At 37.9% G+C, this 20714-nt stretch overlaps 1 protein-coding gene across 1 annotated transcript; it reads left to right on the top strand.

The window, feature by feature from the left end:
- Positions 1 to 1615: 1615 nt before the first annotated feature.
- On the top strand, positions 1616 to 20464 carry pou2af2 (POU class 2 homeobox associating factor 2). Its single transcript, XM_032545529.1, has 5 exons — positions 1616 to 1793; positions 2792 to 2892; positions 14596 to 14635; positions 14761 to 15041; positions 19757 to 20464. Exons 1-5 carry the CDS (start codon positions 1784 to 1786, stop codon positions 20189 to 20191), a joined length of 867 nt encoding a protein of 288 aa, XP_032401420.1. The 5' UTR covers positions 1616 to 1783; the 3' UTR covers positions 20192 to 20464.
- The last annotated feature ends 250 nt before the right edge of the window (positions 20465 to 20714 follow it).

Genomic DNA, 20714 nt, shown 5'->3' on the forward strand with positions numbered 1-20714 from the left:
GAGGTGATAGAAAGGAATTCATGGAGAGGTCTGACTCACCTGCTACTTGCACTTACATTGCAGATGTACAGTATATGTACATTTGAATGCTTATGTATTTTGAAAAGGAAGTACTTCTGTACTTGAGTAAACTTTTCACCGAGCAACTTTTTACTTTTACTTTTAGTTGAGTAAGATTTGACCATTAGTATCAACAAATTTACTCAAGTGCTAGTGCTGAGTACTTTTCCATCACTGGTTGCATATAGTGAATACCTACTTTTTGCACTACTGATCAAATCTAAAGGTTCTTCAACAAAATGTTAGTGTGTGACATTTTCTTTTGCCTGGGCAGTTTGCATTTAAGTTGTCATTCAATCGCTCCAGATAATGATTTACAGTTTGAGGCTTTGCACTTTCTGATGCTAATTTTATCAGTACAGCTTTGTGAGAAAATATTCCATCTATCTGCTACAGAAGAAATGCTAACAAATGCTTAAAACAAAGAGGGAAAATTATGCAATAGCAGAACATTTGAGGAAGCTAGCAAAATAATTCATCTGCGTTATCTTTGAGCTTTATAACAAACAATGAAGTTACACCTTAAATTCAACACAAGCTGCTTTCACCATGGAGATGTAATAATGGGATAACATTTTAGTCCCTATGGAACTAAGCTAGCCAAGCTCTCGTTAGCTTCTTTAGCCACTGTTTCTGGCTTATCTTTGATCAGATCAACAGCTGACTTCTCAGTAATGTAATTTTTGTCCTTCTGATTGCGCCACACCAGACATCATGCAAATTCCAGCAGGAATAAGTAGTTCCACTTTAATGTTTAGCTAGTTCGTCTCACTGGTTTCCCTGTCGCTACAAAATCATGTGTGTAAGAATGTAACCAGGCTCAATGTGCAATGGGAAACGCATGTAAATTTCCACCTACATATTTCGCAGATTAATAGACATCATGAGTTTTAGTTTGAAAGGCAAAGTTCTGTGGTTTGAGTCAGAAAACAAGTCAAAAAGCCTTTCCTGAGTTTGTTGCAGCAGCAGACATAAACGTTTTAGCGAAGCATGCCACCAGCTATTGCAGCCTCTCAACAAAAGCTTGAGATGAGTCATTTGTTTTTACTTTGCTCAAAGTGTTTTCTACAAATCTAAACAAAGAAAACTCATTTCAGAGGAAAATGCCATAATAAGGTTCATTTTTGCAAAAGAGTGTTATCAAAAATGTATGTGTTTGCCAAGAACAAAGTTTTTATTAGATGTACAGTATATAGGGTAGACAGCTATATAGGCTGGGTAGAATATTTTGTATGTACTCCACAGATGCAAAAGCTCAAAGTAAAAGAAGAACAACTTTCATGCCACGAGACCTGCGGCGCTCGGAACTCCCGCAACTCAAAATCAAAAACATGGAAACAATGTATCCTTTTTTGAATTCAGACAAGGAGTACAGGCCAAAGGAGTCCAGGTTTTCTTTCATTTTTCCCAATGCTTCCAACCCCTAATCTTGACTGCGGATGCAAATAGTCTAAAAAACGTCCCCCCCATATATTTGCATTTAAACAAATAGATAAAAGGTCATTTTGAAAACCTGCCTCCTGATGACTGCAGTGTGAGGTGCCATGTGTCCCTGCCCTCTTTACAGAGTGGTTATAGCTCTCTGAGTGGCACGCCAGTCAGTATGGTGCTGCACTCCTGCACTGAGCCACTGTAGGCAAATACAGCTGAGGGAGAACAGAACAGCTTCTGTGGGTGTGTGTATGAGTGTGTGTGAGTACATGATACACCGTTCGGCTGCATCATGGACACAGGTAAGACTTTTTCATTCATGCATATGCCCGTCTTGCTTTTCCTAAAAGAAATGTTATGAATATCAGTGTTGCTATGAAGAAATCAAAATTCTCTGCTGTTTTTTGTTGTGCCAGAATGCTGTGATTTTCATTACTGTGTGTGACGGTTAGTACCCCGAAACTTGTTAGATCATGTTTATCTCTGCAGAGAGCGCTTCTTACAACAGGAATATGAGGAAACCTACTGTCAGGAACTATTTATGTCTAATTGCACAAATGTAATTATATGTTGTGATTGTTTTAAAAATTTTGTAAAACCTTGACTTTCTTTTCACTTAGAATAATACAAAAAAAATGAAAAAATTTAAAATCCAGATAAAATTTTTTTTTTTTCATTTTCAAACATCTCTTTGCTGGGCAGATTTGGAGCTTATCTAAAAGATCCATTCAAAAAGCTGGGGTCTTTTACATACAGTTTTTTGCATGCAATTTCCGTTTGCATAATAAAGTTTGCATTTTCATTGAGTTTAGACCTTTGCTTCCCAGGAATGTCCCCAAATCACACCAGCATCAACGTGAGATTTATACCAAATACCAAAAATGACCTGCTTAATAAATATATGGGATTTCTCATTTCTATCAAAATGCATGCTTTTTCATTAACATGCATAACATGCATATTTTCTTTTCATTAATTAAAGAAAAACATGCATATTTTATAATGCCCATATCTTTCAACCTTATCTTTCTGACTGGTTGAAATCAAGTGTTTCTAGCTAATTGCTTCATTTTAGTTTCCATTTGCAACGACCAGACCAAGGGCAATTTCCATGACATTTACACATACAATCCCAAAGAGTCATTCACCCATATGTATAAAACTGTGATGTATTCAAATGAACGCACTTTGGTGGGAATGGATGAAAATTTGGATGAAGTTGTGCAGGAGGATGAACATTTTCTAGATGAGATCAAATCTCTCAGTGTCCGTTTTTTTTGTTGTTGTCTCTACTCTTCAGAATATTCGAAAAGAGTGTACCAGGGTGTTCGGGTTAAACACACAGTGAAAGACCTGCTGGCTGAGAAGCGATCCCGGCAGACAAGCGGGCCCAGATATACTGTAAGCACCAACTGTTTTTACTATTGTACACTCCTGTGCTGTCTGTTCCCCTCATCATCCTTCACCCAAACCAAACACCGTAGCCACAGTTGACATTCTGTTGATGACACAATTATGGCACTGCCTTCAAATATTATCCTCTCCCTGTTTACATTTACTGTTGTTTTGTGCACTAATAAGCCAATGGTTGATCCATTGACCACCTGTACGTGCCTTCCCCCCTCTGTTTCTGCTGCCCTCAAGGCCTCATAAAGACCATCTGTAAATAGTTGAGCACAGTGTGTGTGGATAAAGACAAAGCACAGAGTCCTATCCTAACCTCACAAAAGAACATTGACACAATGCATGCAAAGGCAATGACCGTGATCTTCAAAAAAATAAAAAGCTCCCTGGAGCTGGAGCTCGAGCTGGAGGTGAGGTGGAGGTGGAGGTGAGGTGGGGTTGGGTGGGGTGGGGTGGGGGGACTGGCGACGCAGGGGATACAGAGAAAAGGCCAATGCAGGAGGTTGCCTATGCAAAGTTTGATCAACACACACCTGCCAGCCGATATTGTCCTCAGTCATGAACGAGCTCCAGACAAACCTCCTATTGTTGTCAAGCACACATGCACACGCACACACACTGCTAAAACACACACACACACACACACACACACTAGCTTGAACATACAGACAAATTTGGCTGTGTCGTAGATGCCTGCATGCACAAGCAAGACTGGCTTTTCATTACCACAAACTGCCTGTCAAAAGGCTTTTATGGGACAGTATTCACTCATTGGTTTCTGTCTAATGGTGGCATGTCCACTCTATAGATATGCAGACTGCTTACCGCTCAGCCAGTTAGGAGATAGCATGGGATACAATAAGACAACAAACCTGTAGGAGAAAACATACCTTCACTTTCTGCTCTGGAAATTTCTGCAAAGGTTCATAACTTCAGTGGATGACAGTTGTGGGTAGTTGGGAGTTCTCCATGGAGAACACACAACAAAGTCAGCTGTACCAGAGCTAAAAGGATTTTATGCAAACAGGTTACATTGAGGCAAAGAAGCCTGTAAAGTGAAACATGCACAGGGAATACTGCTCCATGCTGCGTTTCCATTCCAAACATGCGCAAATCTTTGCCTAGTCTGCTAATGTCAAAAAAACACAATTTCACTATAAATTTATTAAAAATCATGTCAGCAATGGATGCAAACAGTTATATGAGATTATACTTATAATTCAGCCATGGCACTAGTACTATATTTGTCATCTTATTCAGGCATTAGAACGACAAGCCCCTTATAGCCCCTTAATTTTAGAGAAATTACAGTCATTGATTTTACAGAATAGCATATGATACAAACTGCCTGATGCAGTTTGTATCATATGCTGTCAAAGCTCTGGTGAAGCCAGCTGCACATTGTCCAAAAAAAAAAAAAAATCACCATCCTCTCACTACTTCCTGTCATCTTCTGAGCCAGCAGTAACATCTGACTGTTGATCATGTGGCTCATCTCTTGCAGAAAAATGTTTCCATTGTAATTTTTGTAAAACACATCTATTTTGATACTGTCAAAAAATACCTGATCCTTGCACAAAAACTATTAAAGAATGGGAATTTTCTCAGAATTGCGGTATTTTCTTGAAGCAATGTTATTTTCATACTTTCAGTTTGCATAGTTTTATGGTTGATGGTAACTCAGAAATATCTTTCTAAAGTCTCTATGTAGCCACTTTAGTTAGCCACACAGGCTGAAGCTAACATCTTTGTTCAAGCCTGGCTAAGACCAAAAACTTCTGCTATCTCCAGTTCCAAATAGTCATAGAGGCTTATGGGAACATTATTTTATGAACTTCCATATAAAAAACCAACCAATGCTAAGTTGGCAACAGTTCAAAGGTATTCAAATGAGTCTGTCTGATACTTTTGAGAGCAGACTTCTTTTAAGATGGTAGAAGTTCTTCTAAATCTTGCCCACAATCAGAAGAGCCAATATCTTTAAGCTTCATCACCAACTAATCTAGACTCATAATAAGATAAAGAGATAAAAGTGTTATTTACTGGAGGATTACAAAACTACTCAAAATCCTTTAAATGAAAAATCCCAAGATATCCAAGAAGAGTTAAATATTTACACATGAAGTGAACATTAGCAGATACAGTATGTGTTCCTCATGAACATTTTTGTGCACTCGCAGCCACTGTATGTGTAAAAAAATAAAAATAAATCCACACAGTTATCGTAATGAGATGAGCAGATATGCTAATTCCTTTATTTTCTTGACATGTAACAATATTTGTAATGAGCATAAAGGAGGCATTAGCCTTTTGTAGTGGTCATACATTTGTTAGACATGGAAACTTTTTTTTTTTCTACTTTTAATTGGGAGCCACTGAGCTTGATGTGAATTATGTCATTCAGACCAGTGAGGTTGGAAGGATGCAGTTCTTCCTGTACAAAACATGGTGATTAAAAACCTGTTCTGCTTTGCATATGGTTTTATGAAAAAGAAAATGCAGCCGCTTTAAATTCTGACTCATATTTTACAAATTTATCATTTTAATGGACAGGTGTAGCGTTTCCATTTTTGTTTTATGAGTGATAACAAAATAGGATCCACTGGGTGTGGGGGGGTGTACACTATTTCTGTTTCTGTGTTGAAAGCTGAACTCCATGTTCATGAGATTCCAGCCCAGGGCCAAACACCACAAAACAGCAGGCTAGACGCTTCATTCAGAGGGTCAGTGAGTTTACGTCTGTTGCTGCAGAATGTTTTCAGTTTGCTGAAGGCAGCAACAGCAATCTTAAACAGCTATCACATTGCCAGCTTCAGAAATATTAATATGCAAATCTAATAGGCAGCAAATCCAACTTTTTTTTTACTAAATTCAGTTCTGCATTAGGAAAAGTTAATTTGAGTAAAATTTAAACAATAAAAACATCATACATCCACTATTTATTTGGTAACGACTTGTTTATATTTCCTATTTCAATCCTTGTTCTTAGTCCTGAGCTTTTTACTCCACATTTCTATGGCTGCAAGATAAACAAAACTTCTTTAACAACTCCAATCAATCAATCAATCAAATTTTATTTGTATAGCACATTTCAGCAGCAAGGCATTTCAAAGTGCTTTACATCATTACAAACACAGAAACACAATGCAACATAGAATCAATCATTAAGTCAAGTTCCATCAATAAATTTGTAATTGATTACATTTCAAATACAATTCTAAACAGGTGGGTTTTTAGTTGAGATTTAAAAGAAGTCAGTGTTTCAGCTGTTTTACAGTTTTCTGGAAGTTTGTTCCAAATTTGTGGTGCATAGATGCTGAAAGCTGCTTCTCCTCATTTGGTTCTGGTTCTGGGGATGCAGAGCAGACCAGAACCGGAAGACCTGAGAGGTCTGGAAGGTTGATACAATAAAAGCAGATCTTTAATGTATTGTGGTGCTAAGCCGTTCAGTGATTTATAAACTAACAACAGTATTTTAAAGTCTATTCTTTGAGCTACAGGGAGCCAGTGGAGGGACTTTAAAACTGGTGTTATGTGCTCTATCTTCCTGGTTTTAGTGAGAACGCGAGCAGCAGCATTCTGGATCAGCTGCAGCTGTTTGATTTGTTGGACAGACCTGTGAAGACGCTGTTGGGTTAGGGTATCAATACGACTGAAGATGAACGCATGGATGAGTTTCTCTAGATCTGGTTGAGACATTAGTCCTTTAATCCTGGAAATGTTCTTCAGGTGATAGATGGTCGACTTAGTGACTGTCTTTATGTGGCTCTGGAGGTTCAGGTCAGAGTCCATCACTACTCCACTCCACTTCAACATTTAAAGCTACTGGCCACTAAAATTATACAGTTACACACTTTTTAAAAAATGATTTATGATTATGATGTTTTGTGAAATTAGTAGAAGTTAATCTATTATGCTTTTGGTTAGCTGTTTGTTCTTTAGCTGTAGATATTTACTCATTGTTCTTGTCATATATTTTGTATTAATGAAATGAGAAGCAAGTCAACATACATAATTGACATCAATCAAATGTTTAAGACAACCACTGACAGCCACTCAGGGGCGCTGTATAGAGGAGAAAAGTTATGACAATTCTAAGGGTCCCTGACCAACAGGGAACCCTCCACAATTTTTCTTTTCTTTTGTTTTGTTTGTTTTTTTTGTTCATAAAAATTTAAAAGAAAATGGTGTCCTGTCAATTACAAATTAATTATATTGTGTTTTCTAAAATTGTTTTTAGCAGTAAAAAATAAATGTCCCCCCTCCCAGACCAAAAAGTACACATTTGTCCTGAACCCCCCTGGATCTGCATGAAATGGTTCGTTCCTGCTTAGCTTGACGGTGACGGTGTTCAGCAGCAGTCAGAAGACAAGAATGACTGTGGCAGTTACTGTGCTGCTAAGAAAAATAATAAAGTCAGGTTTTCAAAAAATAGAGAGACAGAGAGAGAAAAATGTAAAAGTGTCAATTTGTAACCCAGTTTTTCTCCAATAGACGTGGGTAGACTGTGTGAGATTATCAACCATTTAGCATAGTTAGCTTAGCTACAGACTGTTTGCCTCCATTTCACTAGCATTTAATGAATTAAGGAAAGAAATTACCAACATATTCATGTATTGAACTTGTCCCTGTATCTTTTACCACATTTAACAACAGATGAGTCAGTCAGCAGCAGCTCTAACTCACGTCCCCCCTGACCCGTCCTCTCCTAAGTGAAATTAAAGCTGCAGTATGTAACTTTTATATATATATATATTTTTACATATTTGTTAAAACTGTCATTATGTTGTGACAGTATGGTATGAGAGATAATCTGTGAAAAATCTATTTCCTCTTCCTTCTCCCAGTACTATCTAGAAACAGCTAATCTGAGACAGGAGAGTTTTAGTGCTGTCAATCATAATCTCATGTGGCTGCTCATCCCTATGCTGTAGCTAGCGCAGCCTGTTGTGAATGCTCAGTCTAGTTAGCATAGCTACCAATGACAGCAGATAGACATTTTTCCTGTAATGATAAGTTGTTTTTCCACCATTAGCACATTTAGCAGTGAGTGAATGAGGTTGATTGACAGCGCTAAGACCCTCCTACTGGTTCTGATTGGTTGTTTTGGCCAGAACGTTGCATTACTAGCAATAGTAATTCAGGGAGCAGGTGGAGGAGATTGATTGTTTTCACAGATTATCTGTCTCATAACAAACTGTCACAACATGGTGACAGCTTTAACAAATATTGAGAAAACATATTTTTTATTAAAGTTATATACTGCAGCTTGAATAAAATGCAACTACAAAGCATTTTATGAGAAGTCTGGATTGTTTCATGTATATTTTGCATGTTGCCTATGACTGTTACTGGTGGGGAGAGACATTTCAGTAATCTAAAACTAATAGAACAAATTTAAGCAACCTACTTGCATACTGTATGTGGACTGTTGCATATAAAATTCATGAGCAGTAAATATTGTGCTAGTTATCAGTATTGGAACAAAGAAAGCAAGACAGTTGCAAGCCTTTAAAACTGTGACACTTTTGATAGGTCAGATAGACTCAAAAAATTGTAACAGCAGCTGCATGTTGGGGGCCAATTTAATTTTTTGTCATGGGGCCCAAGATTCCTGGCAGCGCCCCTGAAACCACTACTGACAACCTGTTATTAAATTTGCTTGCAATTTATAAGCACTTTATGCCTGCTGTTGTGTAATTTTGGACTGTAAAGCACCACGATTGCTCCAATTTCATAAGGAATTTTAACTTAAATTTGGCCTAAATTACTTTTTTTTCAACAAATACAGTATATCTCATGTGATATGTGTATCACACAAGGGAAAAGCATTACAACATTATAACATTATAACCCACAAATAAGTGAAGTTACAGCCATAGGACCGTTTCTCTTTGGGAGATCAGTCTCCCAAGAAAACTGACCAACTTGCCAGGATTTGAAATCATACCATTATGTCACATTTTTCATAGATAGCCTCAAACTTAACATGACATGGTGCATTTTAGGCCTTCCACGAGGAATTCAAAAATGTTTTATTCAATGGTCAAATTCTGATTTCTAGATGAAATCATAGGACTGAAACAACTAGTTACAACTAACTTCCTGTTATTAAATTTGCTTACAGTTTATAATCAAATTATTTAAAAAAAACTTTATCTCTGCAGTTGTCTAATTTTGGAAAGTAAAAGTTAATAAGTGCTGTCAAAATATACATTTTAATATACAAGGGGAAAACACATACTATTTCAAAACAAGGGCGGTGAAAACAGATACTCAATTTTCTTCGTGTGTGTGAAAAATTGTATACTTAGAAAACAATTGCCTCCCATTAACTTCTAAAAGAAAATTTTACCAGTTTATTTTGTTCCAAATTTCTTAGGATCTTGGATTGTTTTTGTGTTCTATTTCTTTCTATATTGATTATTCTCTTTCTTTAATTAGATCAATCTTGTTTCTGTTTTACTTTTGTTTAGTCCTTATTATGTTTACTTTTTTTCTAATTATTCTTAGTTATTTATTATGTTTCTTAAGTCTAGTTATTTTTTAATGTTAGATTGGTTTTCTGAGCGGGCTGGAGGTGCTGGAACCCCCGCGGTCGCTATGAGGCTGGAGCGGCGCTGAGCTGCAGGGCCGTTTGAGGCTGCTTGCAGCTTTAATTTTCTTTGTTTCCTTTTTGTGTATTCTGGTTCCTAGTTTATCCTCCTCATCATGCTGATGGTTCTGGGTTTTGGCTTTTGTATTCACCATGCAGGCCGTAAGTTTTTGTTATTCGTCTTTCTTTTTTCATTAAAAGTATTGTCTACTACTTGACGTATTTGGGTCCACTTTTCGAACACCTCATCATGACAAAATTGACTTTTCATTTTTATCATCACCATTATTTCATTCTATTGAATTGTTTAAAATAGCAATAAAATAGTCACAAGCATATCTAACTTAAAAGTCAGAAAAAATTCAAGCAGTTTTGTCTCTTGAGATATTAACTTTAATTTCATATTTTCAGTAATGCAGGATAGTAACTACGTCTTGCAGCAATAAAGATATTTATCCACCCAGAGTTTCTGAACAATTGTCTGCTCAAACATAAAGTTAGCTTGGTTTAACAACGTTGCTGTAATATTCCACTAACACTCCACTTAAAACACAGATAGCTTTACATTTCTTTTCTGAAGGACTAGCTAACTCGGCACATGGTTACAAAAAGTTTTCCATACTTGTGTAACTTGTTCTACTGAGGATCTTTTCACAGGCAGAAATGGCTGCTAGTGTTAGCTTATTCAACCTCTCTGTTTCTATACTGTTGTTATGTTTTAAATTATTTGTGTGTGTCAAGCCTTATTATTTAGTCATCACCGTCTGATAACTAAATAACCAGTCATGTCCCACATGTTATCCAGAATATTCATTTTTCCTCACACACATTAAAAGTTGGTCCCAACTGGAGTTTCAATTCTATAAAGTTTCTATCATTTGTTTCTAAACACTGATGCGACTCTGACTCCACAAATACAGCTAGATCTGCATGCTCCTGCTAGTACTTTCTTTATGTTTAGTGGTTTGCTTTAAAACGAGGCAATCAGTAGCATGTCTGATTTGACATGGCTCAGTGATAAGTTAGCTTTTAATGGATGCAATTCAAAATATTGGACTGTGGGGAAAGCTTACAGAAAACCTTCTTATTCTGCATCAAACTTAACACTTTGCTTTGAACTCTGTAAAATTCAATAACTGTTTCAGCTGCACTATGTAGCTGTCTACTGCAAAAGACCATAAACATATGCTAGGAGCTACTGCGGTCTGTTTCACTATTAATATCATTGTGAAAGATGAGAAACACCTTTAAGTAGAAACACGTTTCATTGCCACAATAATGTGAATAACCTAAAGTACATTTTGGATGACTTCGGTTTTCCCCTCTTGCTTTAAGAAATCTGTAAATATGAACAGCTGAACTCTTAGCAAACCTTTATGTTTTGATAAATGTAAACATTATTAAATGGCTTGTTTTAGCAGTTCCTGAGTTGTCCTTTTGTATCATTGTGGTACCTTGTTTTCTGCTTCACCTAATTAGAAGAGTTAGTTTAGATTTATCTATTTGTCGACTGCTCAAAAGGTTATTGTGAACAAGTTATAAGCTTCTTTAACAAACACGTAGTGACAGTGGACAGTTGATTGTCTTTAATGTCCCAGGATGAATGTATCGACAGAGCAGAAGAGAACTGTCTTTTAACTTGAGTTTGAGAAGACGGACCAGAAACCCAAAAACACAGATACACTGAACCACTAGTACTTTAAATATTAAAGAAAATTTAGAGCGTTAATGGCAGCAGTGGCCCTTCATCTGGGAGACAAACAAACATGGAAGCACTAGATTTAAAGTTTTATCCTTTAAATCTAATGGATAAAACTGACTTATGCAAACTATATTTGATTTCTAAATCTGAATCTAAATTTGCTGCAATTATGTGATCTTTCCTTAAAACACCCTGAGTAGTAGAATTGTCAGTTTGGATATGGCAGAAGTTGGGATCAGACATTTTTGTCAAGTATCTGATGGTTTATGAAGACTGGTTTATAATTACTTCAATGTCACCTCTTACATATGTCTCTGTCTTATGTAAGACTTTAGATAAATACAGTAGTCTCACTTTGAGACTGTTTTGGTAAATTTTATTGGAGGAACCTTGTGTTATATTGTTATTTTTGAAAACAAAATAGAAAATCTAATATGTAATCTTATTTAAACCAAAAACATATGTTATTTACAATTTTGGAAGCACTTTATGTGCTTGTCAATGCAGTATTTACATGTATGGTTGTGAATGTTGCTTAGGGAGCCAATAATGACCACAGGCACATAGTAACGATAGTAACGATAGCCGTTCCCTTCCAATGTTAACCAATGCCAGGTTTTATCTCGGAGAATAAAAAGGCCATTGAGAGAGTAAAGCTAGCTCTGACCACAGTAATCCAGCTCATGCTGGAACATGAACCGGGACAGCAGGAGTAAAAACATCTCACATCGTCCCACTTTAGCAGCTTTCTCCAATCTGACAATTTGCATCCAGGTGCACTTAGACATTCTGCTTTAGCACTACAAGTATGAGCTCAATAAAAACTGGATTCAGGAAATTTTACATTTACAATTTAAAACATTAGCAGTGTTGGCAAAGGTTAGCTAGCCAGTAAGAATTTCCCAGTGTGTGATTGGTCTTCACTTAAAAAAATGTAAATGCAGAGTACTTATTAGAATGATTTCTATATGTTGAAGTACTGAAACATCACAAACGGATAAATTAAAAGAGGTAATGGAATAACTTTAAAGTGAACTTTTATGAAATATTGATTTCAAAATTGTATTTTGAAATGTAGCTAAATTTCTTTGTCTCTGACTTGTGTCATATCCTGTTTGAATAGTAAGAAAGATTTTTTTCTTTTTGGAAACCAGGATAAGTGCCTCCCACACTTCCACCCCCAACCATCAACCACCGCCCCCCCCCCCCCCCTCCACCCTCACCCCGACTGAAACACATTATCTGACTGAGCTTGAGCTGATTTCCATACGCAGCCTTCAGAGATGCAGTGAGCCGTACCTGGGCCACATGAGGAAGTCTTGGCGCTGGCAAATCGCATTCAAATTCTGCCCCCAAAATTTGCGTGTGCCCTAGCCAACATGGGCTTAATATCAACTCTTTCATGTTAGCACTATGCAAAACAGGAGGCTCTGTCATTTTCTGTCCTGTGCGAGCGGCCCAGAGTGTCTGCATGTCTTTAGCTCTGCATGAGTGGGACTGCCAAGAAATAGAAACTCTACAAATGATCAGTCCTTTTTGGTTAGAAAATGAAAAATAAAAAATAGTAAATGTAAGAAAACATACTTCAGTCTTTTTCTTAGCATGTACCAACCACATTGAAAACATTTTTATTCTGTTTGGGTTGTAACTATTTTTCATACTGTCATGCCTCTATTGAAAAAAAAAATCTGGGTACCCACCTTATTTCTAGCCGCTATGAGGCTTTGCATGATTTATGGGCCCAATTTCTGCTGCAAACCGGAACCACCATTTGTTTACATGTTAGCAACTCGCTAACTGACTTTCCACGGAGGTTTTAGGCTATGAAATATGTGAGAACAGCAGCTATCACAGCTTACATGCGGCAGTATTGTTTTACCGCTACCTACAGCTAATGCGGGGAGGGATGGTGAAGAACAAACAACCCGCACTAGCATAGTTAGCTACATCACTGACTCAGTTGCTTCGGAGATGCAGATTTTCTTCCGTTGGCTTTTTGTCCACACAATGAAACGAGCACACATAAAGCATTCTGGGTTCTCTCTTCAAGTTTAGAAGTTTTAGCCAAATTCTTTTTGTTTCTTTATCTGTCGGCAGGTGATGAAAACTACCACTTATCACAGAAACTTGCCTTTTTGTTTCAGAAGCGCGTTCACAACACACCTGTTGCTGCAGCCACAAACTAAACTTTGTCTGATTATAATTTCAGCACAACAGTTACTGAGCTCCGCAAGGGCAGATACTTTCCAGTTGCAAGTTGCTCTCTATAACAGGTTAATGTGTGATTCGGTTTGGTTCGGTTCTAGTCCAGTGGGGAGATTCTCGCAGCAGCTGCGGTCATTCCTCCGCTTATTTGCAACGGAGAACCTCGAGGTTCTGGTTGTTATGGACTAAATAAACCGATATTTTATTTTGCCTTAGAAAAATGTATTGCTGGCCTAAACATAATGATAAAGACTCAGATCATGAACTTTATTATTTTTTTTAATTCACACGAAAAATCAAATTCACATCACACCAAGCTAATATTATGTAGTTCTGGTGTTTTACACTGTCGGCACAAACCTGCAGCTCAGATTTCTGACCAGCTTCTCTGCTTTTCTCTTCTTTATTACTGTCAGTTCTTCAGAAAAACGAGCTGCTAGCAGCTCTGCTAGCAGCTCGTAATAAACGTAATGATCGTGTTCCTGTCGCTCCCTGTGATTAAACTCACAATTACGATCCTCTGTGCTGAGCAGCTCTCTGATAGCAGACGGTGCGTCCATAAACAAGTTTTACTAAATATTGCACAATAACCGAAAAACATGTAACTTCTATCATAAATATAAACTAGCAAAAAAAAAACGACCTACAAATTACAGTGAAATACTGCTACTTCCGGTGGGCGCCGGAAGTAAGATCCTTAATCGTTTCCCCAGTTTCCTCCAGTAAGCCTAATAATCTAAAAATCATTTTAAACACAGGTGTGATAAAAATGGATTATTTGAGATTCTCATGCATAGTTCATATACTGGAGGGTTTCCTCCAGAAAATCTGCGAAGCCCTGTGATATGGGCGCTAGGGCAGCCCACCAGCGGCCTAGCATGCTACTACTTTTATGTTTAAAACGTTAATAGTTACAAAAATCTGATGTACAGGCATCATAAATAAGACTGGTGTGAAAGCCAACAAAAGGTGCAAAAGGTGCATGGATGGTACAATTCGTGCTGACTCTCACTTCCACTTCAATCAGTCAACTATAAACCTAGCTTACTCTGTCTTTACTGTCACTGTTGCTAGTATATTGAAAACCCATTGTAAAATAAACAAAGAATGCTTAGCCTGGGGATGGGGTGGCAAGTAAAGCCTGGTTTATAATAAACCCGGGGAAACCCTGAATTAAAACGCTACTTCTTCCTCACAGGGAGGATCGACTACTCCACCTTCGTTTGTCCAGATGCCAGGTATGTCTCAAAGTAGCATAGATCTTCAACAATAAATCTCTAGATTTCTACCGGTCCCAAAGTTTTGGCTCCAACAATCCCAGCACATTATTTTTGCATATCATATGACAAATGTTTTCTTACAGGATCACACATGCTGCCCAGCTACTACAGCATGAGACGTCCCTTCATATCCGATGCAGACTTTTGCACATCCACCAAGCAGTTTCCTTCCGATGTCTATTCTTCCACACAACCCTCCTCTATGAGCAGCTACTCCTCTCTCATCGACAGCTACTACCCAGAAACCTTTGGTGACTACCGTAGCGCAGCCACCTTCTCCGGCTCTGGCAGCTCCTTCCTGCCCTCGTCAACCATTTCCTCCCTGTTGCCAACTTTCAACGGAGATTCACCGCATTTATTTCTGGTAGGATTCTGAGCACTTTGCAAAGTTTTTATATCCCTTGAACTTTTGCTGACAAGGTGATACATATTTGTATATAATTATGAAGTGGAAAGAAAATGCTACATGGTTTAAATTTTCTTGCGCACCCACAATTTTGTTTTCGTTCATAGAGCGTCAATTCGAGAATGGTACAACTGTGGCTTCCATCAAAGATAAGATAAGATAAGATAAGATTTATTTGTCATTGTCATCAACAGATTACAACGAGATTGAGATTGAGCATCTGATGCTTCACACTTCTTGAATTTTCTTTAGAGCCTGATTTTTTTTTATGATGAATAAATTCTTCTAAAACCGCAAGCACAAAAGCATTTATGTGTTGCTCACCACTTTTATTTTGTTTGCCATTTAATTTGATCGTGAGCAGCTGCAGACCAAAAGCATTCAAACACTTTTGCTTGAAAAATTTTTTGATTCCAAGCCAAAATAGGAAACAATCGACTCAAAAGAACTGCGTGTCTTTGTTTTAAGGCAAACCTGCAAGATCTCAGGTTTACAATAATTTACTGATCCAGGTTCTGTGATACTCAGACTGCTTTACTTGCATTAAAAATATGCAATGTTGAATTTTTGAAGCAGAGTACTTTTACCTTGTTGATGTTGACCCACATGACAAAATGTTTTGATCTGGTTTAGATCAAAGCATATTTTTGTGTTTGAATGTCCTAGTCAAAGTCAAGGCTTAAATTTATTTGAGATTATGCGGGAAAATGATCTTCATTGATGCTCTCCATCCAATCTGACTAAGCTTGTTCTGTCTGATAATACCCCAAAACACCTAAAACTAAACATAGTTTGACAGAGAGGCATTCCACACTTTTCAGTTTCTAGACACTTCCTTTCCCTAGAGACCAACGTTAGTTTTTGTTGGTCTCAATAAAAGTATGTTGTTGTTTCAGCATGACAAAATATGAAGAAATCTCTTGGATAAAATACTTTACAAAGAACCAATCTTGATTTTGCTCCACTAATTTAATCTGGTGGACAAACAGCTCTGATAATCTGTTGAACATGCTAACAGTATAGACATAAAATTAACTTGCTTTTATGATAATCTTTTATAGCAAAAAATTATTAATTTTACATGAAGGTAAATTATTTTAACATCTGGGCATGCTATGCTAAATGGAGTAGTTGAAAAAATCAAATACAAAGAGTTTTTTTTACAATTCCACTGCAGAGAACAGATGTGTGGATTAAGGCAAAAGCTTTAATTTGTAATGCTCTGTCTCTCAGTTGTTACTCATCACATCATTTTCAATCACACATCAATGGTAATTTTCTGGTTTTGGTGGCAGGTACTTCCCTCTCTTCCCTAGCAACAGAATATTCAACATAATACAACACTGTGTGGTGACTGTAGGAGATTTATTATCTGCACATGTCTACACCCACTTTCTCACCTGGAATGGATACAAGCTCTGTGCAAGAGGGAAGTATGGGAAAAATGTTTTAGTGAAGGTCCTGGATGGAAAGTGTTTTCAGTTTGGATCTTTAAAAGCAATCCCTGCTAAAGTTATCTGTGAAACCTGCTGCTGGTTCACACACCTTACAAAATAAAAGATTTTACACAACAGCTATTTGCTGATTTGGGCTTTAGAAAATTAGTATAATTCAACAACCACTGTTACACATGGGATTGGTGTGGTCATGTAAAATTAAGCTTACTGACAATTTCAAAGTAAAAGCCTCATTGTTCCTTTCATACTGTCTCCATATTAAGGTGATAAAAGATCAGTGGGATATTGGCATTCCATGATTGTCAATGCACACTTTGAACCACGCTGGACTTTCAAAATAAGGCCCACACATACCCTACAAAACAAAACCATTCATGTTTTACACAACAGCAGTTGCATATTTGGCCATTATAACATTTGTATAACAAAACTACTGTTACGCATGATTGGTGTGGCCTTTTAAAATCAAGCTTACTGAAATGTTCAAAATGAATGCCTCAGTATTCCTTGACTACTCTATGTATTTTAATCTGAGGAAAGAGTACACTGGGATATTGCCTTAACACATAAGCTTGTGCTCCAACACATTCTAATGGTATCATCAGCATGCTAGTGATAGTCACACATACTAAATGTAGCATTTAAGGTAACCTTAAAGCATGATGTTGAAGCTATTCATCTAACTCAAAATGCTCCATTTAAAGCACAACATTGCTGGAAAAAGGAACAGTACTGCCTCGGCAGGTAGTACAGAGGGATATTTACCAGGGTATTTCTACCCTGGTAAATATGGAGGAGTTGCGTGGGATAATAATAATTGGCCCCAGAAAACTAGACTGGTTCCTGTAAAAGGTGGAAATGCTCCTTGTGACTGTCATTTCCATTTAAAGGCTGAAAAGTTTTATAGTTTCAATCAGAAATTGGAATATTGGAATTCTGACTTGGAAAGTTGGAGCTTCCTCACAAACTCCAAATTCAGAAGTCCAAAATGGCTGCCAACTGTTATAGGGCAGGTATGGTTTGGCCCCTTTAACATCATTACAGGTTTTGGGATTTATATGCGTTTTCACATCATTACTGAATGATCCACACATGGAAGGAGGCGAGAGGTAAGAGGGTTGTGGGTTAAATCAATGCACCAATGTACCAGTGGTTTGGTTTTACACTGGAGTGTCAAACAGGCCACTGTTCACCCCCTCACCTGTGGTGGCTTTGCACCAAGAACCACTGAAGGAAAACATTGAAGGATGCAAAATAAAGACCCTCTGAAGAAGACACTGAGCACAACTTCCTTCTTCACCAAATATAAACAACATAGTGGTTGTAGGATTTATATTTTGTCTTCGATGAGTCTAGCGCTAGTGCTAGACTAATGTTTGTTTTGGTTGCATTTATCCAGAATGTCCTGGATAGGTTTGCTTCCTGCTTCCGGGGTGGTCTCTGGTCTGCTTGGCGTTGACATATGCATTCGAACCACATCAGAGTTTACTTCCAACTAAAACGAGACGTGTTTGTAGGCAGACCAGAGTTCACCTTTTTGGTCTCAGTTGCACAGTCACATCTCCTCAAAACAACCAGACTGTTTGATTAAAGCAGACTAAACCATGGTGATGTGAACACACCTGTAATCACTATGACGAGTATGGGACACAAACCATTTTGCAAAATGTGTTTGAGATCAGACAGCAGAGACTTTAAGTGTAGCTTTTGTCTGATCTGAGAAATGCATTGGTCAGCCAAATCTGATGCTGATGACAGAACACTGCAGCTGTGGTTGCTACATGCAACCTGCAGTGCTATATGGAGGGTTACATGGAGAAAAGCTATTACTCAGGTGAAAGTTGCATGTTGTTAGCCACGCCAAAACACTTCTGCAAACTCAGATGCAACTCTGAAATTCCTAAAGACCTGTATTCTATGCAGATCAACTTGTATGATGGGAAACAATGTAATCAATAATTGGTAGTTGCATGTTTTTTTGCTAACTATGATCTGAAAGAGGGCTATGGTTGCAGTACTGAACTTCTATTTGCACTCTTGACAGCCTGTATCTCATTAAATTAGCTGCATATAAAACACAATACTTACTGCTCCTTTAATGTTTAAATGCGTCAAACTCTGAGTACTACATTGTCACTGACTTGCATTGCTAACAGCTGTTAGCCTGACCTCTGAGCACAACAATTTGCAGTTTCCACTAGTTTTCTGCGTTCCATCTTGGACAAAACTAGGTTTGGTGTTATCTCATTTTACTTATGAAGTGATGTAATGTAAACTACATCAGTGGTCATCAAAAGAACTGCAACATTAGCTTGATGTTCTAGTACTGGAGTTTGTTCCAGTCACATTATTCTTTAACAACATAATTCTAATGCAAAATTTTGTTAAACCTAATAATTTGAAGTCACATTTCATTTTCAGACACTGGAGGCTGGTTGATTCCCTCCACCATGTTCATGGATCAATCAATCAATCAATCAAATTTTATTTGTATAGCACATTTCAGCAGCAAAGCATTTCAAAGTGCTTTACATCATTACAAACACAGAAACACAATGCAACATAGAATCAATCATTAAGTCAAGTTCCATCAATAAATTTGTAATTGATTACATTTCAAATACAATTCTAAACAGGTGGGTTTTTAGTTGAGATTTAAAAGAAGTCAGTGTTTCAACTGTTTTACAGTTTTCTGGAAGTTTGTTTCAAATTTGTGGTGCATAGATGCTGAAAGCTGCTTCTCCTTGTTTGGTTCTGGTTCTGGGGATGCAGAGCAGACCAGAACCGGAAGACCTGAGAGGTCTGGAAGGTTGATACAACAACAGCAGATCTTTAATGTATTGTGGTGCTAAGCCGTTCAGTGATTTGTAAACTAACAACAGTATTTTAAAGTCTATTCTTTGAGCTACAGGGAGCCAGTGGAGGGACTTTAAAACTGGTGTTATGTGCTCTATCTTCCTGGATGCTGTAATGAAAGTTATATCAGATGATATCAAACACAGCATGAATGCAGTTCTCTTTTTAAAAGTGCTAAAATGTGTTTTGGGAAAACATGCAATGTTCCGTAAAAGTAGACGCTGTGAAAAAAAAGCTATCACAAAATAGATGATGCTGTGACAGAAGACCTTTTGTGATGGCTGAAGATCAGGATGCTATCTGATGAGGAAATGAATAACTGAAACGTTCTTCCTCTTTGTTCGTGTTTTCCTGCTTTAGCGTGACTCATGGGACCAGTCGGGACCTGAGCCAGTGTCCCAGGTGGAGGGCCTCTGTCCGGACAGCCTGGGTTCTGTCAGTGTCCCACCCTCAATAGCCAGCCCGGAGCCCTCTGGGAGCCCATCCCAGTACCGCTCCCCCAGCCGCAGCTCCTCCATGGGGCCTGTCTCCGGCAGCCAGCCGTACACCCTGCATTCACTGGAAGACGTCCACTACCACCCTTTGACTTCTGGCGGCACCTACTCTGTGCCCTCCTCCTTTCCCTGCCCCCCGTACATGAGCAGCAGCGTCAGCGACCTGGTGTCCAAGATGGTGTCGGAGGACATGGCGGAGGGTCACAGCGGCCTCCCAGCTGGCACCGAGGCCCACTCTTCGTGGGCTAAGGAGGACGGGGTGAGCCCCTGGTCCCCCTATGAGCTCCGTAGGGCCTACTGACCTGAGTGTCCAAACAAGACTGAGAGGTCAGAATGTCCAAATGAATGAAATTTCACAGACCTTTCCCATGAAAAGCACTGAGCTTGACATAAAATGTCAGAGATGTGTGTGTTTTTTTGTACATTTATCATCATTGTTTTATTCAACAGCTAATATTGGTACTTTAATAACAACAGAGTAGTAATTGGTTGACTAAGTTGGCCAAAACGATGTGGTAGGAGGATCACATTTACTTACTGCAAAGAAGAAAATAAAGGGTTATTATTATTATTATTATTATTATTATTATTATTATTATTATTATCTTTTTTTAAATTTTTTGTCTAGTTTTCAAGCTTGTATTATATGTAAAAAAGATTGGAGAAAATGGCAACTGAACCTGAAACTGACACAAATAAAATGCATTTACAGATGAAGTACATCTACAAACTGCTCCACTGTCTTCCTACAGAGACGTGAACAAAGTCTCTGCTTTGCTTCTTTTTGGATGTTTTTAAGTCTCTTTTTGACGTGATAAAGCAGA

This window comes from Xiphophorus hellerii, chromosome 18 (assembly GCF_003331165.1).
Source record: "Xiphophorus hellerii strain 12219 chromosome 18, Xiphophorus_hellerii-4.1, whole genome shotgun sequence".
Lineage (NCBI taxonomy): Eukaryota > Metazoa > Chordata > Actinopteri > Cyprinodontiformes > Poeciliidae > Xiphophorus > Xiphophorus hellerii.